The sequence below is a fragment of the Taurulus bubalis genome (assembly GCF_910589615.1).
Source record: "Taurulus bubalis genome assembly, chromosome: 8".
Taxonomy (NCBI): domain Eukaryota; kingdom Metazoa; phylum Chordata; class Actinopteri; order Perciformes; family Cottidae; genus Taurulus; species Taurulus bubalis.
In genome coordinates, this window is record NC_136596.1 from 629374 (window position 1) to 656873 (window position 27500).

General features: G+C 44.9%; 2 protein-coding genes across 2 annotated transcripts in view; both read right to left on the reverse strand.

The window, feature by feature from the left end:
* ak8 (adenylate kinase 8) overlaps positions 1–952 on the reverse strand; it is a gene marked incomplete at both ends in the record, with an annotated part of 21860 nt that extends 20908 nt beyond the window's left edge. The window contains 2 exons of the mRNA XM_079222215.1: positions 678–766; positions 869–952. Coding sequence (XP_079078341.1) covers positions 678–766; positions 869–952 — 173 coding nt within the window. The remainder of the gene's footprint in view (positions 1–677; positions 767–868) is intronic.
* A 1107-nt stretch (positions 953–2059) lies between these two features.
* tsc1a (TSC complex subunit 1a) lies at positions 2060–21935 on the reverse strand (the record flags this gene model as incomplete). Its single annotated transcript, XM_079223009.1, has 20 exons — positions 2060–3750; positions 3848–3955; positions 5384–5571; positions 6168–6290; positions 7133–7243; positions 7834–8016; positions 11668–11834; positions 12202–12245; positions 12381–12541; positions 12996–13246; positions 13365–13595; positions 16634–16745; positions 16834–16895; positions 18438–18604; positions 18738–18811; positions 19550–19704; positions 20961–21105; positions 21190–21342; positions 21568–21671; positions 21827–21935. The coding sequence occupies 20 exons, from the start codon at positions 21933–21935 to the stop codon at positions 3285–3287; spliced, it is 3114 nt and encodes a 1037-aa protein (XP_079079135.1). The 3' UTR covers positions 2060–3284.
* Between the last annotated feature and the right edge of the window lie 5565 nt (positions 21936–27500).

The window sequence follows — 27500 nt, forward strand, 5'->3', positions numbered from 1 at the left end:
TGAGCCTTGTTGAACTACAGAATCAATATTCTTCATGAAAGCTGAGGACAGACAGGAGGTGGAGTCACTCCTCCCTCTAGTGGCTGAGGGTCACATGACTCCTCCCTCTAGTGGCTGAGGGTCACATGACTCCTCCCTCTAGTGGCTGAGGGTCACATGGCTCCTCCCTCTAGTGTCTGAGGGTCACATGACTCCTCCCTCTAGTGGCTGAGGGTCACATGACTCCTCCCTCTAGTGGCTGAGGGTCACATGACTCCTCCCTCTAGTGGCTGAGGGTCACATGGCTACTCCCTCTAGTGTCTGAGGGTCACATGACTCCTCCCTCTAGTGGCTGAGGGTCACATGACTCCTCCCTCTAGTGGCTGCAGGTCACATGACTCCTCCCTCTAGTGGCTGAGGGTCACATGGCTCCTCCCTCTAGTGTCTGAGGGTCACATGACTCCTCCCTCTAGTGTCTGAGGGTCACATGACTCCTCCCTCTAGTGGCTGAGGGTCACATGACTCCTCCCTATAGTGGCTGAGGGTCACATGACTCCTCCCTCTAGTGGCTGAGGGTCACATGACTCCTCCCTCTAGTGGCTGAGGGTCACATGACTCCTCCCTCTAGTGGCTGAGGGTCACATGACTCCTCCCTCTAGTGGCTGAGGGTCACATGACTCCTCCCCCAGCAGCTGGACTTACTGTCCACACTGGTCCTCTGCAGCAGACGGGTCAGGTGACCAATCGGATCCTCAGGCTGGTCCACCAGGAGGCTGGACAGCATGCTCTGTGACACACACACACACACACACACACACACACACACACACACACACACACACACTCAGACTCAGACTCAGACTCCGTGGTCCTGCTGCAGGTCTCTTACCTGCAGCAGGTGGGACACGAGGTGCTGGTCTGCGTAGCTGGACATGTGAGGAGGGATCCTCAGAGGTTTCACTGTCTCATCCATCAGGAGGAGCTGCTTTCTCCTGAGGACCATGAACACATCACCCGTCAACTTTCTCTGGACGCCAACATGTGACCACTTTCCTTCATTAAGAGTAAATATTATATATTGTATACAATAACTATGTATAACTCTCTATATATTATATACTATAACTATGTAACTCTTATATGAAATGCTGTATATAGCTTTGATTTACAGCTGATAATATTCACTCTAATGGAAGTTAAGGAGCTTTTATTGCATCGTTGTTGAAGCGTGGTATCTTATTGTGAAGGACAGAACTAACGCTAGGTGACCGGGACCGGGACCGGGACCGAGACCGAGACCGGGACCAGGACCGGGACCGGGACCAGGACCGGGACCAGGACCGGGACCAGGACCGGGACGGCCTTAGCTCCAGTAGAAACTTAAATAAAACACAGAAATAAATTGACACACAGAAGCGTCTTACCTGCTCAGCGCCGGTTGCTAGGAACACGTTTGCTTGTTGCTGGGGAACGACGTCATCAGAGTTCGTCACATCCGTTTTCCGTTTTAACAACCGGAAAAAGAAATATACGGTTGTTTATCAAAAAAAGTAAGAATAAAATGTTGTGAAGACTTCCGGTTTTCAAAATAAGAGCCACGTGACCGTGGCAGATATAAAATATATTATAATATTCTGATGAGCTTTCACTCTACCAGCAGCTCCATACTTTTAGTATGGAATTAGTTTAGTCATGTTTGATTCCTGTTATCTTATGCACCGTGTTTTTTTTATAAACATTATATATTTAAATATCAAAAGGTTATAACTATTATCCCCTTACACATAAACACGTGTGCCATATTTACATACTTCACAGTGACACTGTTTTAGAATTATTACAATTATTTGAAGCTTGTTACTTCCAATGTGAGATATTTATATCATGAAATCATTGTTTTTAATAAGAAATAAATCAATAACAAATGTTCCGGTAAACTAACCACCAATATCAGCTAAATGCTAACCGATGTAGCGGTTAGCATTTGTTGCTCTTTAAAGACACATTGAGGGTCAAACTACAGAAACACTGGAGATCAATGTGTAATCAATGATCAATAATGAGTCCGACCTCAGAGGTTTTACACGTCTTTATTTGTTCACAGTTTAACATTCAACAGATCTCTGAAGCAACACAGCAACGCTGTTGAGGAGAAGCTGGACCGGTCTCTGTCCTGGACTCAGACCCCGTCCTGGACCGGTCTCTGTCCTGGACTCAGACCCCGTCCTGGACCGGTCTCTGTCCTGGACTCAGACCCCGTCCTGGACCGGTCTCTGTCCTGGACTCAGACCCCGTCCTGGACCGGTCTCTGTCCTGGACTCAGACCCCGTCCTGGACCTGTCTCTTACAGAGACCGCATTCTGTCCGTTTCTGGCAATAATAACATCAGGTTGCTTGCTCAACTAGCCAACATTAGCTTTTCTAGCTGACCAACCTTCTGAATGTGAGTTAGCTTAAAGCTAATCTTAGCAACACCGTTGTAATTCTTGAAAGTTTGTGTTCAAAATAGAGGACGAAGTTCTACTCTGAGTTTAATAATCAATATAAACTTCACACAAAGCACGTAGCATAGCATGTTAGCAGTTAGCTAAAGCTTCTGGATCAGCACAACAAGTAATCTCTAAATGTCTTATTTTATGATCAACAGATTACGTTCACTGTGTTTTCATAAAGTTTATGATTTTATTATCGAAGGCGACTAAAGGTCCTGAGCTAGCTAGTTAGCGGCGCTTTCATCTCCACCTCCATCTGACTCATCCCTCCATAATATCTCTATAACATCTCCATAACATCTCCATAACATCTCTATAATATCTCTATAACATCTCCATAACATCTCTATAATATCTCCATAACATCTCTATAATATCTCTATAACATCTCCATAATATCTCCATAACATCTCTATAACATGTCCATAATCACTCCATAATATCTCCATAACATCTCTATAATATCTCTATAACATCTCTATAACATGTCCATAATCACTCCATAACATCTCCATAACATCTCCATAACATCTCTATAATATCTCCATAACATCTCTATAATATCTCTATAATATCTCCATATCATCTCCATAATATCTCCATAACATCTCTATAACATGTCCATAATCACTCCATAATATCTCCATAACATCTCTATAATATCTCTATAATATCTCCATAATATCTCCATAATATCTCCATAACATCTCCATAATCACTCCATAACATCTCTATAACCCCTCCATATCATCTCCATATCATCTCTATAACCCCTCCATATCATCTCCATATCATCTCCGTAACATCCATCCCTCAGCACTCGGGCAGCGTCTCGTCGTAGTCCATGAGGCTGAGTTCGTGCCTCCTCTGGCGGACAGCGAGCGTGAGGTCTGGTGGAGCTGCTGGAGGTCCAGAGGAGGTCCGGCTCAGAGGCTCTGTTGGAGGACTGGTTGCAAGGAGGATCTCTGCTTCCTGACCCAGAGGAGGGCTACCTGGCTCTTCCTCCTCCTGCTCCTCCTCCTCCTCTTCCTCTTCTTCCTCCTCCTCCTCCTCCTCCCTCGGCTCCTCCTCCTCCTGGCTGTGATTGGTTGGTCTGAACAGCTCTCGTGCGCGCTGCTCCAGGAAGGAGCCGACGGCCAGGGGGGAGGAGGAGCAGGAGAGGAGGAGCAGGGGGGAGGCGGCCTGCGGGGCGCCGTTTATTATGCCAACAGAAGAAGAGAAGGGGCGGGGCTTGTGGCTGCCCTGAGGAGCCGGTAAGGCGACGCTGCCACCGTTTGGCCTGAAGGCGAGAGAGATGACATCACTGACATCATCACTGACATCATCACTGACATCATCAACCGTGTCTGACGAGCGCCGCCTTCGCTCTGGTTTACCTGCGGTCCAGCTGGATCTGGCTGTACAGGTGAAGCGTCTCCGTCTGGAGCGTCTGGGCGACTCTCCTCAACGCCTCACCGCGACTCTCACACGCCGCCAGCTCGCCTCTGACACACAGCAAGCACCCGCATTATGGGCCCGCTCACCTGAGGACAGGTGCACGCTCACCTGAGGACAGGTGCACGCTCACCTGAGGACAGGTGGACGCTCACCTGAGGACAGGTGCATGCTCACCTGAGGACAGGTGCATGCTCACCTGAGGACAGGTGGACACTCACCTGAGGACAGGTAAACGCTCACCTGTGGACAGGTAAACGCTCACCTGAGAACAGGTGGACGCTCACCTGAGGACAGGTGCACGCTCACCTGAGGACAGGTGGACACTCACCTGGGGACAGGTGGACGCTCACCTGAGGACAGGTAAACGCTCACCTGAGGACAGGTAAACGCTCACCTGAGGACAGGTGGTCACTCACCTGAGGACAGGTGGACACTCACCTGAGGACAGGTGGACACTCACCTGAGGACAGGTGGACACTCACCTGAGGACAGGTAAACACTCACCTGAGGACAGGTAAACGCTCACCTGTGGACAGGTAAACGCTCATCTGTGGACAGGTAAACGCTCACCTGAGGACAGGTGGACGCTCACCTGAGGACAGGTGGACACTCACCTGAGGACAGGTAAACGCTCACCTGAGGACAGGTAAACGCTCACCTGTGGACAGGTAAACGCTCACCTGAGAACAGGTAAACGCTCACCTGTGGACAGGTAAACGCTCACCTGAGGACAGGTGGACGCTCACCTGAGGACAGGTGGACACTCACCTGAGGACAGGTGGACACTCACCTGAGGACAGGTGGACACTCACCTGAGGACAGGTAAACGCTCACCTGTGGACAGGTAAACGCTCACCTGAGAACAGGTAAACGCTCAACTGAGAACAGGTAAACGCTCACCTGAGGACAGGTAAATGCTCACCTGAGGACAGGTGCACGCTCACCTGAGGACAGGTGGACACTCACCTGTGGACAGGTAAACGCTCACCTGTGGACAGGTAAACGCTCACCTGTGGACAGGTAAACGCTCACCTGAGGACAGGTGGACGCTCACCTGTGGACAGGTGGACGCTCACCTGTGGACAGGTGGACGCTCACCTGTGGACAGGTAAACGCTCACCTGAGGACAGGTGGACGCCAACCTGAGAACAGGTGGATGCTCACCTGCAGGTGGACGCTCACCTGTGGACAGGTAAACGCTCACCTGTAGGTAAACGTTCACCTGAGGACAGGTGAGTTATGTTAAACGTTAACATATCTGAAGAAGCCGGAAACATCGAGGTGATCTTATTTACCTGAAACATAACTCTGTACTTTATGTACTTTAACTCACAATAATACTTCCTGTTTACATCTTAGTATATCATTAATACTTCTCATTACTTTTACATTAATGTTTATATTCTGTTCCAGTTAACGGTTAACTTTAACTGAGATCAACGACGTCAGCAGCAGATCTGATCCAGGACCCTGACCTGCTCTGGGCCTTGGTGTCCTCCAGCAGCTTCTTCTGGTCCAGGACCAGCTGGTCTTTGTTGGCCAGCTGGGTCTCCAGCTCTGCCATCCTGTGATTGGCTGCTTCCAGCTTCTGTCTCTGCTGGACGTCGCTGTCCTTCAGCCGCTGGAACTCCTTACCCACGCTGCACTGCAGCATGGCCGCCTCCTGACCGACACACGCACACGGGACAGTACCTGAGCGCTGAGAGGAATATGGTGGGCCCTGAACGGCACACCAATCACCTCTGATCAGTCCCTGAAGTCCCCATGCTCATTTTAGTCCCTAAAGTCCCCATGCTCATTTTAGTCCCTGAAGTCCCTGTCCTCATTTTAGTCCCTAAAGTCCCCGTGCTAATTTTAGTCCCTGAAGTCCCTGTGCTCATTTTAGTCCCTGAAGTACCCATGCTCATTTTAGTCCCTAAAGTCCCCGTGCTCATTTTGGTCCCTGAAGTCCCCATACTCATTTTGGTCCCTGAAGTCCCCGTGCTCATTTTGGTCCCTGAAGTCCCCGTGCTCATTTTAGTCCCTGAAGTCCCTGTGCTCATTTTAGTCCCTGAAGTACCCATGCTCATTTTAGTCCCTAAAGTCCCCGTGCTCATTTTGGTCCCTGAAGTCCCCGTGCTCATTTTAGTCCCTGAAGTCCCTGTGCTCATTTTAGTCCCTGAAGTCCCCGTGCTCATTTTAGTCCCTACATTGATGAACTTTGTGGAGGACGCGTGTATGTGTGTGTTTGTGTGTGTTTGTGTGTGTGTGTGTCCTCACAGTCTGCTGGTGTCTCTCTCCTCCCTCCAGATGTTCTCTCAGAGCTCTGTTAGTTTCTCTCAGCAGGACGAGCTGCTGGTTCAACAGGAAGATCTGCTGCTGCAGCTGCTCACTGCTGCACAGCTGCACACACACACACACACACACACACACACACACACACACACACGATTACACAAAGTTACACACAGTTAAATCAGTGGTGGCCGTCAGAGCCTGTAAGTCTTCTCTGCTGGCCTAAACAGAATCACAAAGTTATATCTATTCTATAATTTAATTGTTTTTCACAAATACACTACATGTATTATAATTATTTGTATCTTCTTATTTTCTCATTGCACAGCTTCTGTCTTCCTCTGTTGCTCTGCTTCTTCCTTCTGCCAGCTGCACTGCTTCTAGTGCAGCTGGTTTTAAGGATAATTTCATCCAATCACATTTCACCTCTGTGTCTCTAAGTCAGCAGAGCAGTTTAAGCCTTAGCAGATTAAAGTACACTGAGTGGACGCTGTGGTTGATTGTCATGGACTTCAACCAATCAGATCTTTAGTTTGACATGCTGGGCGGATTCTTTGACGTGCAGCGCCTGAGAAATGGCGTAGATGTGTATGATTGGTCAGTGGCCCAGCGTACAAAAGAAGAAGAAGAATCTAGAACCTAGAATCTCAGACTGAAGATAGAAACACCGTGACTTCCTGTTGGACTACAGAAAACACCATGACTTCCTGTTGGACTACAGAAACATCATGACTTCCTGTTGGACTACAGAAATACCATGACTTCCTGTTGGACTACAGAAACACTGTGACTTCCTGTTGGACTACAGAAACACTGTGACTTCCTGTTGGACTACAGAAACACTGTGACTTCCTGTTGGACTACAGAAACACCGTGACTTCCTGTTGGACTACAGAAACACTGTGACTTCCTGTTGGACTACAGTAACACTCTCCAGTGGCTCTCCTCACCTTGAGTGACAGCTGGGTCAGCTGGTGTTCTGCATTGTAAGCCTTGTTATTGGCTTTCTGAAGCTCCGCCTCCAGGTCCCTTAACCGGCTCTGACACTCCTGAAGCTCGCTCTGCAACAGCCAATCACAGCACAGGTAGTTTTAACCAGCCAATCACAGTACAAGATCAACAAACCTCTTCATTCTGACGATGTGTGTACTAGTAGTGTACTAGTAGTGTACTAGTCGTGTATTAGTAGTGTACTAGTCGTGTATTAGTAGTGTACTAGTCGTGTATTAGTAGTGTACTAGTAGTGTACTAGTCGTGTATTAGTAGTGTACTAGTCGTGTATTAGTAGTGTACTAGTCGTGTACTAGTAGTGTATTAGTAGTGTACTAGTAGTGTACTAGTCGTGTACTAGTCGTGTACTAGTAGTGTATTAGTAGTGTATTAGTAGTGTACTAGTAGTGTACTGGTAGTGTATTAGTAGTGTATTAGTAGTGTACTAGTCGTGTACTAGTAGTGTACTAGTAGTGTACTAGTAGTGTACTAGTAGTGTATTAGGAGTGTACTAGTCGTGTACTAGTAGTGTACTAGTAGTGTACTAGTAGTGTACTAGTAGTGTATTAGTAGTGTACTAGTCGTGTACTAGTAGTGTACTAGTAGTGTACTAGTAGTGTACTAGTAGTGTATTAGGAGTGTACTAGTAGTGTACTAGTACCTGGAGTCTCTGCTTGTCTCTCTGCTCGTCCTGTTGTCGCAGCAGCAGCTGCTGGTTGTGCGTGTGCAGCTGGGTGGTGTGTGTCTGTGTGTCGTGCTGCAGGTGTGTGTGTCGTCTCTGCTCTTCCTGCAGACTCGACTTCAGAGAGAGAATCTCCTCGTCCTGAAGGCTCAGCTGACCCTTCTGTAACGGCATTGTGTGACCATTGTGTTACACTGTGTCATTGTGTTACACTGTGTCATTATGTTACACTGTGTCATTATGTTACACTGTGTCATTGTGTTACACTGTGTCATTGTGTTACACTGTGTCATTGTGTTACACTGTGTCATTGTGTTACACTGTGTGTCATTATGTTACACTGTGTCATTGTGTTACACTGTGTCATTATGTTACACTGTGTCATTATGTTACACTGTGTCATTGTGTTACACTGTGTCATTGTGTTACACTGTGTCATTGTGTTACACTGTGTCATTGTGTTACACTGTGTGTCATTATGTTACACTGTGTCATTGTGTTACACTGTGTCATTGTGTTACACTGTGTCATTATGTTACACTGTGTGTCATTGTGTTTCACTGTGTGTCATTGTGTTACACTGTGTGTCATTGTGTTACACTGTGTCATTGTGTTACACTATGTGTGTCATTATGTTACACTATGTGTGTCATTATGTTACATTGTGTGTGTCATTATGTTACACTGTATCATTGTGTTACACTGTGTCATTATGTTACACTGTGTCATTATGTTACACTGTGTGTCATTGTGTTTCACTGTGTCATTGTGTTACACTGTGTGTCATTGTGTTACACTGTGTGTCATTATGTTACACTGTGTGTGTCATTATGTTACACTGTGTCATTGTGTTACACTGTGTGTCATTGTGTTACACTGTGTCATTATGTTACACTGTGTCATTGTGTTACACTGTGTGTCATTGTGTTTCACTGTGACATTATGTTACACTGTGTGTCATTGTGTTTCACTGTGTCATTATGTTACACTGTGTGTCATTGTGTTTCACTGTGTCATTGTGTTACACTATGTGTGTCATTGTGTTACACTGTGTGTCATTGTGTTACACTGTGTGTCATGGTGTTACACTGTGTGTCATTGTGTTACACTGTGTGTGTCATTGTGTAACACTATGTGTGTCATTGTGTAACACTATGTGTGTCATTGTGTTACACACTGTGTGTCATTGTGTGTCATTGTGTTACACTCTGTGTCATTGTGTTACACTGTGTGTCATTGTGTTACACTGTGTGTCATTGTGTTACACTATGTGTGTCATTGTGTTACACCGTGTTACACTCTGTGTCATTGTGTTACACACTGTGTCATTGTGTTACACACTGTGTCATTGTGTTACACACTGTGTCATTGTGTTACACTGTGTCATTGTGTTACACTGTGTGTGTCATTGTGTTACATTGTGTTACACTGTGTGTGTCATTGTGTTACACTGTGTGTTATTGTGTTACACTGTGTGTGTCATTGTGTTACACTGTGTCATTGTGTTACACTGTGTGTCATTGTGTGACACTATGTGTCATTGTGTTACACTATGTGTGTCATTGTGTTACACTGTGTGTCATTGTGTTACACTATGTGTGTCATTGTGCTACACTGTGTCATTGTATTACACACTGTCATTGTGCCTCACACTGTGTCATTGTGTTACACTGTGTCATTGTGTTACACACTTTGTGTCATTGTGTTACATTATGTGTGTCATTGTGTTACACTGTGTCATTGTATTACACTGTGTCATTGTGTTACACTGTGTGTGTCATTGTGTTACACTGTGTCATTGTGTTACACGGTGTCATTGTGTTACACTGTGTCATTGTGTTACACTATGTGTGTCATTATGTTACACTATGTGTGTCATTATGTTACACTGTGTGTGTCATTATGTTACACTGTGTCATTGTGTTACACTGTGTCATTGTGTTACACTGTGTCATTATGTTACACTGTGTGTCATTGTGTTTCACTGTGTCATTGTGTTACACTGTGTGTCATTATGTTACACTGTGTGTGTCATTATGTTACACTGTGTCATTGTGTTACACTGTGTGTCATTGTGTTACACTGTGTCATTATGTTACACTGTGTGTCATTGTGTTTCACTGTGTCATTATGTTACACTGTGTGTGTCATTATGTTACACTGTGTCATTGTGTTACACTGTGTGTCATTGTGTTACACTGTGTCATTATGTTACACTGTGTGTCATTGTGTTTCACTGTGTCATTGTGTTACACTATGTGTGTCATTGTGTTACACTGTGTCATTATGTTACACTGTGTGTCATTGTGTTTCACTGTGTCATTGTGTTACACTATGTGTGTCATTGTGTTACACTGTGTGTCATTGTGTTACACTGCGTGTGTCATTGTGTTACACACTGTGTGTCATTGTGTTACACTCTGTGTCATTGTGTTACACTCTGTGTCATTGTGTTACACACTGTGTCATTGTGTTACACTGTGTCATTGTGTGACACAATGTGTCATTGTGTTACACTGTGTGTCATTGTGTTACACTGTGTGTCATTGTGTTACACTGTGTGTCATTGTGTTACACTATGTGTGTCATTGTGTTACACTGTGTTACACTCTGTGTCATTGTGTTACACACTGTGTCATTGTGTTACACTCTGTGTCATTGTGTTACACTGTGTGTGTCATAGTGTTACATTGTGTTACACTGTGTGTGTCATTGTGTTACACTGTGTGTGTCATTGTGTTACACTGTGTCATTGTGTTACACTGTCATTGTGTTACACTGTCATTGTGTTACACTGTGTGTCATTGTGTTACACTCCGTGTGTCATTGTGTTACACTACGTGTGTCATTGTGTTACACCATGTCACTGTGTTACACTGTGTCATTGTGTTACACTATGTGTGTCATTGTGTTACACTGTGTCATTATGTTACACTGTGTCATTGTGTCATTGTGTTACACTATGTGTGTCACTGTGTTACACTGTGTCATTGTGTCATTGTGTTACACTATGTGTGTCATTGTGTTACACTGTGTCATTATGTTACACTGTGTCATTGTGTCATTGTGTTACACTATGTGTGTCATTATGTTACACTGTGTCATTGTGTTACACTGTGTGTCATTGTGTGACACTATGTGTCATTGTGTTACACTATGTGTGTCATTGTGTTACACTGTGTGTCATTGTGTTACACTATGTGTGTCATTGTGCTACACTATGTGTGTCATTGTGCTACACTGTGTCATTGTATTACACACTGTGTCATTGTGCCTCACACTGTGTCATTGTGTTACACTGTGTCATTGTGTTACACACTTTGTGTCATTGTGTTACACTATGTGTGTCATTGTGTTACACTATGTCATTGTGTTACACTGTGTCATTGTGTTACACTGTGTCATTGTGTTACACGGTGTGTCATTGTGTTACACGGTGTGTCATTGTGTTACACTGTGTGTGTCATTGTGTTACACTATGTGTGTCATTGTGTTACACTGTGTGTGTCATTGTGTTACACTATGTGTGTCATTGTGTTACACTGTGTGTCATTGTGTTACACTATGTGTCACTGTGTGTCGTTGTGTTACACTGTGTGTCGTTGTGTTACACTGTGTGTCATTGTGTTACACTATGTGTCACTGTGTGTCGTTGTGTTACACTGTGTGTCGTTGTGTTACACTGTGTGTGTCGTTGTGTTACACTATGTGTCACTGTGTGTCGTTGTGTTACACTGTGTGTCGTTGTGTTACACTGTGTGTCGTTGTGTTACACTGTGTGTCGTTGTGTTACACTGTGTGTCGTTGTGTTACCATGGCCACGGCGTGCTCCTCCAGCGCCGTGCCGTTGATGACTCTCCTCAGCAGACGGCGGTTTCTGACGGCGTGTTGCTGACGTTTAAAACGTTCATACTGCAGCTGACTGTGAACCAATAGCAGCTGACTCCTCAGAGACTGAAGCTCCTCCCCCTGGACGGGGCCTGATTACACAAAACACTCTGTTACACATGTTGGGATCAATTAATTAATGAGATTAATGAAATGAATCATGTTAATGGATAATCATGTTAATTAGGTGAATCATGTTAATGAGAGTAAGCATGTCAATGAGACACATTATGTTAATGAGATGCATTATGTTAATGAGGGGAATCATGCTAATGCGGCGAATTGTGTTACTGGTATGCATTATGTTAATGATATAAATCATGTGAATGAGACAAATCATGTTAATGAGGTGAATCATATTGATGATATTCATTATGTTAATGGGGTGCATTAATGCATTCATTGAGTGTCATCACTGTTAGTTTCTGGTACCTTTGGTTTTCATGCTCTGCTGTTTACCTCCAAAATGACTCCGATCCACTGACTTATTCACTGCTGACAACCTGAGACACACACACACACACACACACACACACACACACACACACACACACACACACACACACACACACACATATTATTATCACACGACCCACACAGTCTCAGCTGGACTTAGTCTCAGCTGGACTTAGACTCACCTTCTGCTGAGGTGTTCATGGGCGTCGTGTCCGTGAATAATCAGCTGATCCAAAACCTCCAGAGGAGAGATGGAGGTCTGCTCCTCGTCCTCTCCTCCTCCTCCTCCTCCTCCTCCTCCTCCTCCTCCTCCTCGTCCCTTCTCTGCTCTCTGCAGCGCCTCCTACAGGACACAACACATTCATCAATAAAAGGAAATGATTCTTCACTTTGATGATCAACTATTTAACAACAGACACTCAAAAGGCTCCTGATCAATGAATAGAGTCAATGCATGAACTACATCACAGGTTTGATATGAACGTTTCCTGAAGAAGACACGTCGTCAATAATTATTAATTAATCATTTAATCACAATTTCAGAAATCAATAATAACTCAACCAGATTATGAATTGATTCATGATCAATTCTATCTCCATTAGCTCAGTTAGTTAAGTTCAGTATAGACGGTCTAGATGAAGTTTTATATGCATGTATGTATATATATATATATATATATATATATATATATATATATATATATATATATATATATATATATATATATATACATACATACATACATACATATATATACACACACATATATATGTGTACCTGACTAACGGTGGTTTACCTGTGTCATCCTCCCGATGAAGAGCGTGGCGGCTCGCGGCAGAGCGAGCTCAAACAGGAGCTCGTACGGAGGGGCGGGGCTGTGAGCGGAGGGGGCGGAGCCTCCCTCTGCTGGCTGGGTGGCGGAGGAGGGGTGAGGTGGGGTGAAGCAGAGTGAGCCGGAGGGCTCCTCCCGCCGGAGGGTGGAGGTGAGGAGGGCCGGCTGGGAGGAGGAGGAAGAGGAGGAGGAGGAAGGCTGCTGGGGTTGCACGTCTGCAGAGAAACATAAAGATGAGGAGGAGCAGGAGATGTGGCTGAAAGCTCCAGCAGCCTGTGTGAAGAAGTGATCAATAGATACACCGTCAATAATACAGTCAACTGATCAGCTCACCTTCTCTGACGTTATTGATGACATCACTCGGGCCTCCGCCCTCCAGCTCTGTGATTGGCTGAATGGACGACACCTCCAGGTGTGTGACCCCTTCACAATAAAAGCCTTCCAGTGAGGACAGCGGAGCGTCACGTCCTCCGGCTCTCACCTGGGCGTTGTTGTGACCGCCATCTTGGTTTTCTCCAGTCAGCGGCGGCGCTGGGACAGTGGCTGATGATGGACATTTCACACCTGGACACAAAGTTTTACCTGTCAGTGTCTTCAGTGTCTCAGTGTCTCAGTGTCTCATTGTCTCATTGTCTCAGTGTCTTCATTGTCTTCATTGTCTCAGTGTCTTCATTGTCTTCATTGTCTCAGTGTCTCATTGTCTTCATTGTCTCAGTGTCTCAGTGTCTTCATTGTCTCAGTGTCTCAGTGTCTTCATTGTCTCAGTGTCTTCATTGTCTCAGTGTCTCATTGTCTTCATTGTCTCAGTGTCTCATTGTCTTCATTGTCTCAGTGTCTCAGTGTCTCATTGTCTCAGTGTCTCAGTGTCTCATTGTCTTCATTGTCTCAGTGTCTCATTGTCTTCATTGTCTCAGTGTCTCAGTGTCTCATTGTCTCAGTGTCTCAGTGTCTTCATTGTCTCAGTGTCTCATTGTCTTCATTGTCTCAGTGTCTCAGTGTCTCATTGTCTCATTGTCTCAGTGTCTCAGTGTCTTCATTGTCTCAGTGTCTCAGTGTCTCAGTGTCTCAGTGTCTCATTGTCTCAGTGTCTCATTGTCTTCATTGTCTCAGTGTCTCAGTGTCTCATTGTCTCAGTGTCTCAGTGTCTCAGTGTCTCATTGTCTTCATTGTCTCAGTGTCTCAGTGTCTTCATTGTCTCAGTGTCTCAGTGTCTCATTGTCTTCAGTGTCTTCAGTGTCTTCAGTGTCTCAGTGTCTCAGTGTCTTCAGTATCTTCAGTGTCTTCAGTATCTTCATTGTCTCAGTGTCTCAGTGTCTCATTGTCTTCAGTGTCTTCAGTGTCTTCAGTGTCTCAGTGTCTCAGTGTCTTCAGTATCTTCAGTGTCTTCAGTGTCTTCATTGTCTTCATTGTCTCAGTGTCTCATTGTCTCAATGTCTTCATTGTCTCAGTGTCTTCATTACATCAGTGTCTTCATTGTCTCAGTGTCTTCATTGTCTCAGTGTCTCAGTGTCTCAGTGTCTTCATTGTCTCAGTGTCTCAGTGTCTTCATTGTCTCAGTGTCTTCATTGTCTCAGTGTCTTCAGTGTCTCAGTGTCTTCATTGTCTCAGTGTCTCAGTGTCTCAGTGTCTTCATTGTCTCAGTGTCTTCATTGTCTCAGTGTCTTCAGTGTCTCAGTGTCTTCATTGTCTCAGTGTCTTCATTGTCTCAGTGTCTCAGTGTCTTCAGTGTCTCAGTGTCTCAGTGTCTTCATTGTCTCAGTGTCTCAGTGTCTTCAGTGTCTCAGTGTCTCATTGTCTCAGTGTCTTCAGTGTCTCATTGTCTTCATTGTCTCAGTGTCTTCATTACATCAGTGTCTTCATTGTCTCAGTGTCTTCATTGTCTCAGTGTCTCATTGTCTTCATTGTCTCAGTGTCTTCAGTGTCTCATTGTCTTCATTGTCTCAGTGTCTTCATTACATCAGTGTCTTCATTGTCTCAGTGTCTTCATTGTCTCAGTGTCTCAGTGTCTCAGTGTCTCATTGTCTTCATTGTCTCAGTGTCTCATTGTCTCAATGTCTTCATTGTCTCAGTGTCTCAGTGTCTTCATTGCATCAGTGTCTTCATTGTCTCAGTGTCTTCAGTGTCTCATTGTCTTCATTGTCTCAGTGTCTCATTGTCTCAATGTCTTCATTGTCTCAGTGTCTCAGTGTCTTCATTGTCTCAGTGTCTTCATTGTCTCAGTGTCTTCAGTGTCTCATTGTCTTCATTGTCTCAGTGTCTCATTGTCTTCATTGTCTCAGTGTCTCAGTGTCTCATTGTCTTCATTGTCTCAGTGTCTCATTGTCTTCATTGTCTCAGTGTCTTCATTGTCTCAGTGTCTCAGTGTCTCATTGTCTTCATTGTCTTCAGTGTCTCAGTGTCTCATTGCCTCAGTGTCTTCATTGTCTCAGTGTCTTCAGTGTCTTCATTGCATCAGTGTCTTCATTGTCTCAGTGTCTCAGTGTCTTCATTGTCTCAGTGTCTCAGTGTCTCAGTGTCTTCATTGTCTCAGTGTCTCATTGTCTCAATGTCTTCATTGTCTCAGTGTCTCAGTGTCTTTATTGCATCAGTGTCTTCATTGTCTCAGTGTCTCAGTGTCTTCAGTGTCTTCAGTGTCTCATTGTCTTCATTGCATCAGTGTCTTCATTGTCTCAGTGTCTTCAGTGTCTCATTGTCTTCATTGCATCAGTGTCTTCAGTGTCTCATTGTCTTCATTGTCTCAGTGTCTCAGTGTCTTCATTGTCTCAGTGTCTCATTGTCTTCATTGTCTCAGTGTCTCATTGTCTTCAGTGTCTCAGTGTCTCATTGTCTCAGTGTCTCAGTGTCTTCAGTGTCCTCAGTGTCTTCAGTGTCTCAGTGTCTTCAGTGTCTCAGTGTCTTCATTGTCTCAGTGTCTTCATTGTCTCAGTGTCTCATTGTCTCAGTGTCTTCATTGTCTCAGTGTCTCATTGTTTCATTGTCTCATTGTCTTCATTGTCTCATTGTCTCATTGTCTTCAGTGTCTTCATTGTCTCAGTGTCTTCATTGTCTCATTGTCTTCAGTGTCTCAGTGTCTCAGTGTCTCATTGTCTCAATGTCTTCATTGTCTCAGTGTCTCAGTGTCTTCATTGCATCAGTGTCTTCATTGTCTCAGTGTCTTCAGTGTCTTCAGTGTCTCATTGTCTTCAGTGTCTCAGTGTCTTCATTGTCTTCAGTGTCTCAGTGTCTTCAGTGTCTTCAGTGTCTCATTGTCTTCAGTGTCTCAGTGTCTTCATTGTCTTCATTGTCTCAGTGTCTTCATTGTCTCAGTGTCTCAGTGTCTCAGTGTCTTCATTGTCTTCAGTGTCTCAGTGTCTTCATTGTCTTCAGTGTCTCATTGTCTTCATTGCCTCAGTGTCTTCATTGTCTCAGTGTCTCATTGTATCATTATCTCAGTGTCTCAGTGTCTTCATTGTCTTCAGTGTCTCATTGTCTTCATTGCATCAGTGTCTTCATTGTCTCATTGTCTTCATTGCCTCAGTGTCTTCATTGTCTCATTGTATTCATTGTCTTCATTGCCTCAGTGTCTTCATTGCCTTCATTGTCTCAGTGTCTCATTGTCTCACCTGAGATGGAGGCGGTCCTGCTCAGTGGGGGGGCGGAGCCTGTGGCAGCAGGTTCAGGAGGGGGCGTCGACAAACCACATTGTGACGAGGGACTCCATGTGACATCATCAGCCTGAACACAATGGAGGTAATGAAGGAAGGGAGGAGGGAGGAAGGGAGGAAGGGAGGTAATGAAGGGAGGGAGGGAGGAGGAGCTTCACCTGCATGAAGGAGCTGTTGAGAGTCAGACGTTCAGACAGCAGCTGAGGACAAACTGAACTTCCTGTCAATCACAACGATCAATAATTAATATCTTTAAAATCCTTCTATAGCTCATTAATTATTCAGCAGCTAACTCAGTGGTTCTCAAGGAATATCAATGGTCACGCCCACTTTAGAGGAAGAACAATGTTCACGCCCACTTTGGAGGAAGAACAATGTTCACGCCCACTTTGGAGGAAGAACAATGTTCACGCCCACTTTGGAGGAAGATCAATGTTCACGCCCACTTTGGAGGAAGATCAATGTTCACGCCCACTTTAGAGGAAGATCAATGTCCACGCCCACATTGGAGGAAGATCAATGTTCACGCCCACTTTGGAGGAAGAACAATGTCCACGCCCACTTTGGAGGAAGATCAATGTCCACGCCCACTTTGGAGGAAGAACAATGTCCACGCCCACTTTGGAGGAAGAACAATGTCCACGCCCACTTTGGAGGAAGAACAATGTCCACGCCCACTTTGGAGGAAGAACAATGTCCACGCCCACTTTGGAGGAAGAACAATGTCCACGCCCACTTTGGAGGAAGAACAATGTCCACGTGCTTTTGCAATGTGTTCTCAATAAAGGTCTTGAAATGAAGAAATTCTGCATTTCCCCCTCGCATCCCACCTGTAATACCTCCACGCCCCACTAGAGGGGCGCGCCCCACCTGTAATACTGAGTTCAACATTTAGTTTCACTGAGCTCCAGGTGTGTGTGTGTGTGTGTTACCTGAGCTCCAGGTGTGTGTGTGTGTTACCTGAGCTCCAGGTGTGTGTGTGTGTGTTACTTGAGCTCCAGGTGTGTGTGTGTGTGTGTGTTACCTGAGCTCCAGGTGTGTGTGTGTGTGTGTGTTACCTGAGCTCCAGGTGTGTGTGTGTGTGTATGTGTGTGTGTTACTTGAGCTCCAGGTGTGTGTGTGTTACTTGAGCTCCAGGTGTGTGTGTGTGTGTGTGTTACCTGAGCTCCAGGTGTGTGTGTGTGTGTGTGTGTGTGTGTATGTGTATGTGTGTGTGTTACTTGAGCTCCAGGTGTGTGTGTGTGTTTGTGTTACTTGAGCTCCAGGTGTGTGTGTGTGTGTTACCTGGGCTCCAGGTGTGTGTGTGTTACTTGAGCTCCAGGTGTGTGTGTGTGTGTGTGTTACCTGGGCTCCAGGTGTGTGTGTGTGTGTGTTACCTGAGCTCCAGGTGTGTGTGTGTGTGTTACCTGAGTTCCAGGTGTGTGTGTGTGTTACCTGAGCTCCAGGCGTGTGTGTGTGTGTTACCTGAGCTCCAGGTGTGTGTGTGTGTGTTACCTGGGCTCCAGGTGTGTGTGTGTTACTTGAGCTCCAGGTGTGTGTGTGTGTGTGTTACCTGAGCTCCAGGCGTGTGTGTGTGTGTTACCTGAGCTCCAGGTGTGTGTGTGTGTGTTACCTGAGTTCCAGGTGTGTGTGTGTGTTACCTGAGCTCCAGGCGTGTGTGTGTGTGTTACCTGAGCTCCAGGTGTGTGTGTGTGTGTGTTACCTGAGCTCCAGGTGTGTGTGTGTGTGTGTTACCTGAGCTCCAGGTGTGTGTGTGTGTTACCTGAGCTGCTGACGCTCTCTGTGTTTAGAGGACTGCAGGTGAGCTGCAGGTGAGGTTGCGGGTCTCTGATGGAGGAGTACATGTCCTCCTCACAGGACGACTCCAGAGGATCCAGAGACACTCTGGAGCACTCGATCACGATGTCATGGACCTCATAACACCTCCACCTGAGACACACACGTTTACATGAAGTGAGTTCAGGTTCACATGGTACCTGTAACCTCACCTGGTACCTGTGACCTCACATTACCTGTGACCTCACCTGGTACCTGTGACCTCACCTGGTACATGTGAACTCACCTGGATGGGTCCAGTTCATAGTCCTGAGTCCCTGTGACCAACTCTGGGTGAACCCTGACATGTTCCAACATCGGCTGAGAGACAGAGAGAGAGAAAGAGAGAGAGAGACAGGTAGAGAGAGAGACGGGTAGAGAGAGAAACAGACAGACAGGAGCAGAGGGTTAAACACCTTTCATCTCAAACAGCAGCAGTGACGGCAGGGGGCGGAGCCTCCAGGTGAGTTCAGGTAACTTCTTCCACTTCAACTGCTTTCGTTGATATTTTGGCCTCAAAGTTCAGTTTCAGGTTCTCAAGTTCTATCGTTTAAAAAGAAACTGGTGAGCCCAGAAGACTCCCAGGGTGCATTTCACTACAAAGCAACCAATCACAGATCTTCATGTGAGGCTAAAGAGCGATGAGCAGAGGCTCATGGGTAATGTAGTACTGAGAGAACACAAACATGTTACCTGAGAACCAGCAGCTGCTGCTGGCTGCAGATACTCATGTGAACTGGAAACCAGTACAGCAGCTGTTACCATGGTGACCTGTGAACTGATCTACTGCTGCTGAGTTAACCAGTGACCAGTAAGATGATAACTCTCCTTCCTCTTCACGGTGATAACAGGAAGTGCAATGTTCTATCAGGTCACATGACCAGCTCCTGTCCCAGTGTTTCCATGGCAACTATTAATGCCAGACTGAAGAAACACGGTGAGACGATTTCACCACAAGAAAAGTCAGGAAAGGTCTCTCCAAGTCTCTCTGGGTTCTCTGGGTCTCTCCAAGTCTTTTCAAGTCTTTCCAAGTCTCTCCAGGTCCCCCCGTGCCCCCACCTTGACGACCTCCTGGAAGGCGGCCATGTTCTCCTTCATGCTGTAGTGCAGCCTCAGGTAGGACAGGAAGCTGCAGGGGAACATCCCGTAGAGCCGGTGGAACAGAGAGTACGCGCCCGCGTGCAGGTGGACCATGTGGAGCACGGGCACATGACCTGCAGGGACGACAGCCAATCAGAGCGCAGGACCCGGAGACACGTGACCTCAGAGCGCCAGGCATTTAAAGGGACAGTACGATACATTATAATGTTTCTTATATTTAAAGTGTGTGTGTGTGTATATTAGTGTGTAGATGTGTGTGTGTGTGTGTGTGTAGATGTGTGTGCGTGTGTAGATGTGTGTGTGTGTATATATAAGTGTGTATACGTGTGTGTGTGTGTGTGTGTGTATACGTGTTTGTGTGTATATGTGTGTGTATATAAGTGTGTATACGTGTGTGTATATAAGTGTGTATACGTGTCTGTGTGTGTATATAAGTGTGTATACGTGTGTATATAAGTGTGTATACTTGTGTGTATATAAGTGTGTATACGTGTCTGTGTGTGTATATAAGTGTGTATACGTGTGTATATAAGTGTGTATACGTGTTTGTGTGTATATGTGTGTGTGTATATAAGTGTGTATACGTGTGTGTGTTTGTATATAAGTGTGTATACGTGTTTGTGTGTATATGTGTGTGTGTGTATATAAGTGTGTATACGTGTGTGTGTGTGTATATAAGTGTGTATACGTGTTTGTGTGTATATGTGTGTGTGTGTATGTAAGTGTGTATACGTGTGTGTGTGTGTATATAAGTGTGTATACCTGTTTGTGTGTATATGTGTGTGTGTATATAAGTGTGTATACGTGTGTGTGTGTGTATATAAGTGTGTATACGTGTTTGTGTGTATATGTGTGTGTGTGTATATAAGTGTGTATACGTGTGTGTGTGTGTATATAAGTGTGTATACGTGTTTGTGTGTATATGTGTGTGTGTATATAAGTGTGTATACGTGTGTGTATACGTGTGTGTGTGTATATATAAGTGTGTATACGTGTGTGTGTGTGTATACGTGTTTGTGTGTATATGTGTGTGTGTATATAAGTGTGTATACGTGTGTGTATATAAGTGTGTATACGTGTTTGTGTGTATATGTGTGTGTGTATATAAGTGTGTATACGTGTGTGTGTGTGTGTGTGTGTGTATATAAGTGTGTATACGTGTGTGTGTGTGTGTATATAAGTGTGTATACGTGTGTGTGTGTGTGTGTGTATATAAGTGTGTATACGTGTGTGTATATAAGTGTGTATACGTGTGTGTGTGTGCGTGTATACATAAGTGTGTATACGTGTGTGTGTGTATATGTGTTTGTGTGTATAAAAGTGTGTATACGTGTGTGTGTGTGTGTGTGTGTGTGTGTGTGGCTGTCACCAGGGTTCTTGTAGCTCCAGGAAACGAGGCGTCCGAACACGTCAAAGAAGTCGTAGATGTGCTGCTTGCCGGCCTGAGGGATCATGGGTAGCAGGGTGATGAGGACCAGGACCCCCGTGATCAGGACCACCACGTCTGTCTCCGTCTGAGGACACACACCCAGGGTATTCACATCAGTATTGTACTAGTACTAGTCGAAGCAGTACTGCTAGTACTACAGTACTCGTACTTTGAGGCAGCGCAGCAGGGACAGCAGCAGAGCCGAGCGGCTGATGTGATGAACCCAGGGCGGCTGGTTCTGGATCAGGTGACCCAGCAGGGTCAGACCGGCAAGTCTGGATCCGGGTCTGTTCAGAGCCTCGTTCAGCTTCTCCAGCAGCGGCTGTTACAACGAGGCCACGAGCGTCAACAACAACAACAACGATCCATATCTAATGACATCAATAACAACGATCCATATCTGATAACAACAATAACAATGATCAATATCTGATAACAACAATAACAACGATCAATATCTGATAACATCAATAACATCGATCAATATCTAACAATAACAATGATCCATATCTAATAACATCAATAACAACGTCAGGAGTCAGCTGACCTTGTGGTGAGCCTCTCTGATGGAGGAGAGGAGGAGCAGCACCTGAGAGGAGGACGAGTCCAGGTAGTGGTCCACCAGGGAGCCCAGCACAGCGCCCCCTCTGTCTGAGGGACAGACTCACACTGAGCTCCAATACCCACAATGCATTGCAATGTGGATTTAACACCATCATTATATTATAATGGACAAAAGAAGCATCACATGTAAATGTACAAAACAAGTTCCTTTTAGAGACGGGTAGAGACAGGTAGAGACTCACCTGTGCTCAGCTGCTGATTGACGACTGCTCTGACTAGCTCCGCCTCCTGCAGCTCTGGACTGTCCAATGAGAGGAGGAGCTCAGTGATACTCACCTGCAGACTGGACATCATGGACACCTGGAGAGACACAGCCTTTAATCATGTGTACAGGTGAGGACACACCTTTAATCATGTGTACAGGTGAGGACACACCTTTAATCATGTGTACAGGTGAGGACACACCTTTAATCATGTGTACAGGTGAGGACACACCTTTAATCATGAGTACAGGTGAGGACACACCTTTAATCATGTATACAGGTGAGGACACACCTTTAATCATGTGTACAGGTGAGGACACACCTTTAATCATGTGTACAGGTGAGGACACACCTTTAATCATGAGCACAGGTGAGGACACACCTTTAATCATGAGTACAGGTGAGGACACACCTTTAATCATGTGTACAGGTGAGGACACACCTTTAATCATGTATACAGGTGAGGACACACCTTTAATCATGAGTACAGGTGAGGACACACCTTTAATCATGTGTACAGGTGAGGACACACCTTTAATCATGAGTACAGGTGAGGACACACCTTTAATCATGTATACAGGTGAGGACACACCTTTAATCATGTATACAGGTGAGGACACACCTTTAATCATGAGTACAGGTGAGGACACACCTTTAATCATGAGTACAGGTGAGGACACACCTTTAATCATATATACAGGTGAGGACACACCTTTAATCATGTATACAGGTGAGGACACACCTTTAATCATGCATACAGGTGAGGACACACCTTTAATCATGTATACAGGTGAGGACACACCTTTAATCATGTATACAGGTGAGGACACACCTTTAATCATGAGTACAGGTGAGGACACACCTTTAATCATGTATACAGGTGAGGACACACCTTTAATCATGTATACAGGTGAGGACACACCTTTAATCATGCATACAGGTGAGGACACACCTTTAATCATGTATACAGGTGAGGACACACCTTTAATCATGTGTACAGGTGAGGACACACCTTTAATCATGAGTACAGGTGAGGACACACCTTTAATCATGTGTACAGGTGAGGACACACCTTTAATCTTGAGTACAGGTGAGGACACACCTTTAATCTTGAGTACAGGTGAGGACACACCTTTAATCATGCATACAGGTGAGGACACACCTTTAATTATGAGTACAGGTGAGGACACACCTTTAATCATGAGTACAGGTGAGGACACACCTTTAATCATGAGTACAGGTGAGGACACACCTTGAATCATGAGTACAGGTGAGGACACACCTTTAATCATGTGTACAGGTGAGGACACACCTTTAATCATGTATACAGGTGAGGACACACCTTTAATCATGTATACAGGTGAGGACACACCTTTAATCATGTATACAGGTGAGGACACACCTTTAATCATGTATACAGGTGAGGACACACCTTTAATCATGAGTACAGGTGAGGACACACCTTTAATCATGAGTACAGGTGAGGACACACCTTTAATCATGTATACAGGTGAGGACACACCTTTAATCATGTATACAGGTGAGGACACACCTTTAATCATGTATACAGGTGAGGACACACCTTTAATCATGCATACAGGTGAGGACACACCTTTAATCATGAGTACAGGTGAGGACACACCTTGAATCATGCATACAGGTGAGGACACACCTTTAATCATGAGTACAGGTGAGGACACACCTTTAATCATGAGTACAGGTGAGGACACACCTTTAATCATGAGTACAGGTGAGGACACACCTTTAATCATGAGTACAGGTGAGGACACACCTTTAATCATGTATACAGGTGAGGACACACCTTTAATCATGAGTACAGGTGAGGACACACCTTTAATCATGAGTACAGGTGAGGACACACCTTTAATCATGTATACAGGTGAGGACACACCTTTAATCATGTATACAGGTGAGGACACACCTTTAATCATGAGTACAGGTGAGGACACACCTTTAATCATGTATACAGGTGAGGACACACCTTTAATCATGCATACAGGTGAGGACACACCTTTAATCATGAGTACAGGTGAGGACACACCTTTAATCATGCATACAGGTGAGGACACACCTTTAATCATGTGTACAGGTGAGGACACACCTTTAATCATGAGTACAGGTGAGGACACACCTTTAATCATGAGTACAGGTGAGGACACACCTTTAATCATGAGTACAGGTGACACAGGTATACACAGTATAAATGCAGTACTGTACGTGTAGTGGAGTATTTGTACTCTGTTGTTTCAGCAGAGGTGGAATGTAAACAAGTACATTAATTCTAGTACTGCACTTAAGTTCAATTCTATGGTTCTTGTATATTACTTGCGTATTTCCTGCTACTTTATACTTCTAGTTCTACTCCATCTAGAGGTACACATTGTACTTTTACTGGACTAGGTATATCTTATCAATACAAAACAGACTCAACGAATATCTAATATTATAGATTAAAAAGTCACTATATGAGCTCCACCTTAAAAGTTATGAACACATTAATACATTGATAACTACCATGAAACATTTATTGTTCTGCATAATTAAGTTAGCTACTTTAAGTATATTTCGATATTAATATTTTTACTGTAACAGAGTATTTGTACACTGGTATTAGTACTTCTACTTCTGTCACTGGGTATAAATACATGTGGCAGTAGTAAAAGTACTCTCTCTGTGACGTCACTGTTATGTAATAATGTGACGTCACACACAGACCTCTAAACGTATACACTGAGAGTTCCTACTGAAGCTAAGCTAACAGCTAGCATTGGTTCACAGCTGACAGCGTGAAGCTAAGCTAACATGCTAGCAGCCGGGCTGTGTTAGCGCGGTAACTCCCGGTAGCTCCCGGTGCATTAGCGTGGAGTTTACTCGTTACCTTCAGACCTGTTGATCCGCGCAGGGCGCAGCCATGTTGAGAACACGAAGCCCCGCCCACACGCAGCTGTCAGGACGCGTCACGGGGCGTTCAGGGCCGGAGGAGAAGCTCGGACAAACAGCTTCCAACCGACACGACGTTTCTTTATCGACATTTATAAAGTGCAGCGACTTAATGGAGTAGTCCAGTAGAAAGTACAGCCAGGTAGAAAGTACTCAGGTGGAGTACACGTACCAGTCTGGATCATGCTTAAACACAGTACTTATTTACTATATTCTATACTTTATACATTATTCATACTGTTCTACTGGGTTCTATGGGTATTAATACATATTCATAACTTGTAAGTCTTGTTTTGATCAGAAACTTTTCTTCATTGTCAGTAAAAGTTGTATTATTATTATTTTTCTGCTCAGATGAATTTAGTCATGTTTGTTCTCAGGTTAATCAACAACAGTGTGTGTGTGTGTGTGTGTGTGTGTGTGTGTGTGTGTGTGTGTGTGTGTGTGTGTGTGTGTGTGTGTTAGTAAACAGCAACTGTCTTTTTTCTCAGGCTCATGATGAAAAAAACAAAACTTCAAGGTCAGTTTGTAGAGAGCTGCAGTCCATCACCCTGTGTGACCTCAAATGGGTCATGATGGAGACCTCTGCTCATTGAGTCATCCTCTGCTCTTCCTCATTGAGTCATCCTCTGCTCTTCCTCATTGAGTCATCCTCTGCTCTTCCTCATTGAGTCATCCTCTGCTCTTCCTCATTGAGTCATCCTCTGCTCTTCCTCATTGAGTCATCCTCTGCTCTTCCTCATTGAGTCATCCTCTGCTCTTCATCATTGAGTCATCCTCTGCTCTTCATCATTAAGTCATCCTCTGCTCTTCCTCATTGAGTCATCCTCTGCTCTTCCTCATTGAGTCATCCTCTGCTCTTCATCATTAAGTCATCCTCTGCTCTTCATCATTGAGTCATCCTGTTGACATGAGTCCTCTAACCCAGTGATTCTCAACTGGTGGGACCTGTTTTCAGTGGATCATAGTCCCCTGGTGATATAGTTATGTTACCAGCCCTTGTATGGATCATTGTCCCCTGGTGATATAGTTATGTTACCAGCCCTTGTATGGATCATTGTCCCCTGGTGATATAGTTATGTTACCAGCCCTTGTATGGATCATTGTCCCCTGGTGATATAGTTATGTTACCAGCCCTTGTATGGATCATTGTCCCCTGGTGACATAGTTATGTTACCAGCCCTTGTATGGATCATAGTCCCCTGGTGATATAGTTATATTACCCCACTAGAGCATTACGCTCACTGAATGCAGGGTTACTGGTGGTTCCCAGAGTGTTAAAAAGTAGGTTGGGAGCAGAGCTTTCAGTTATCGGGCTCCTCTTCTGTGGAATCAGCTTCCACTTTCAGTCCGGGGGCAGGCAGTCACCTCATTTAAGAGTAGACTGAAGACTTTCCTCTTTGATGGAGCTTATAGTTAGGGCTGTTTCAGGCTTATAGTTAGGACTGTTTCAGCCTTATAGTTAGGACTGTTTCAGGCTTATAGTTAGGACTGTTTCAGCCGTATAGTTAGGGCTGGCTCAGGTTTACCTGGTCCAGTCCCTAGATATGCTGCTATAGGCCTAGACTGACTCCTAGACTTAGGATACACTGAGCTCCTCCTCTCCTTCTCTTCAACTTCAACTTCAGCAGTCAGCTGATACTCTGGATCCTGGACTTTTTAACCAACAGAACTCAGCAGGTCCGGATCAACAACACCCTCTCAGATCTCCTCATCACCTCCACCGGCTCCCCACAGGGTTGTGTGCTTTCCCCACTCCTCTTCATTTTGTATACTGATGAGTGCAGGTCCATCCATCCCAATTGTCATATGGTAAAGTTCGCTGATGACACGGTCCTCCTGTCCCTTCTCTCTGGTTCCTCCCTGCAGCATGGTCCTGCTCTGCAGCAGTTTGTAGAGTGGTGTGATGCTTCACACCTGGAGCTGAACATCAGCAAAACCAGGGACATGGTGGTGACCTTTTCCAACAGCCGCAGAGAACAGGCTACTGCTGTCACCACTATGATCCATGGTTCCCCCGTCGAAGCTGTTGTGGATTACAAATATCTGGGTTCCATCTTCGACAACCAGCTGAAGTTCTGCTCCAACACTGAAGGGATCGTGAGGAAGTGTCATCAAAGGATGTACCTTGTCAGAAAACTCAACTCTTGTTCTGTCAGTAAGAACATCTTACTGACATTTTACTATTCATTTATTGAAAGTATTCTTTCTTTCTCCATCTGCTGCTGGTATCACTCCATCACACTACAGGACAGGAACCGCCTGCATAACATTGTTAAAGTGTGTTCCAAGGTCATCGGACTTCCTACACGTCATCTTAGTTTTGTGTATGAGCAGCAGACATGTGGCTTGGCCCGCCGTATTCTCCGTGATTCATCACATGTGCTGCACTCATCCTTAGAGCGACTCCCATCAGGACGTAGGTTACGCTGTCCAGCAGGTGAAACCCAGAGAAGGAAGTCCACATTCATCCCCAAAGCTGTTCTCCTCCTAAATACTACAGGGTTAACATAATCACACTTCTCCCTCACTTAGCATCTAGCAGCTGGTCTGCTACCGTATTAGTATAAATAACACAATTCTATAACATATGTATATATTTATTTGTTTATTCTTTACTATTTATTATTTAAATATATAACTGTATTTTTATTTTTATTTTTTTCACTTATATTTACTTGCACCTTATCAT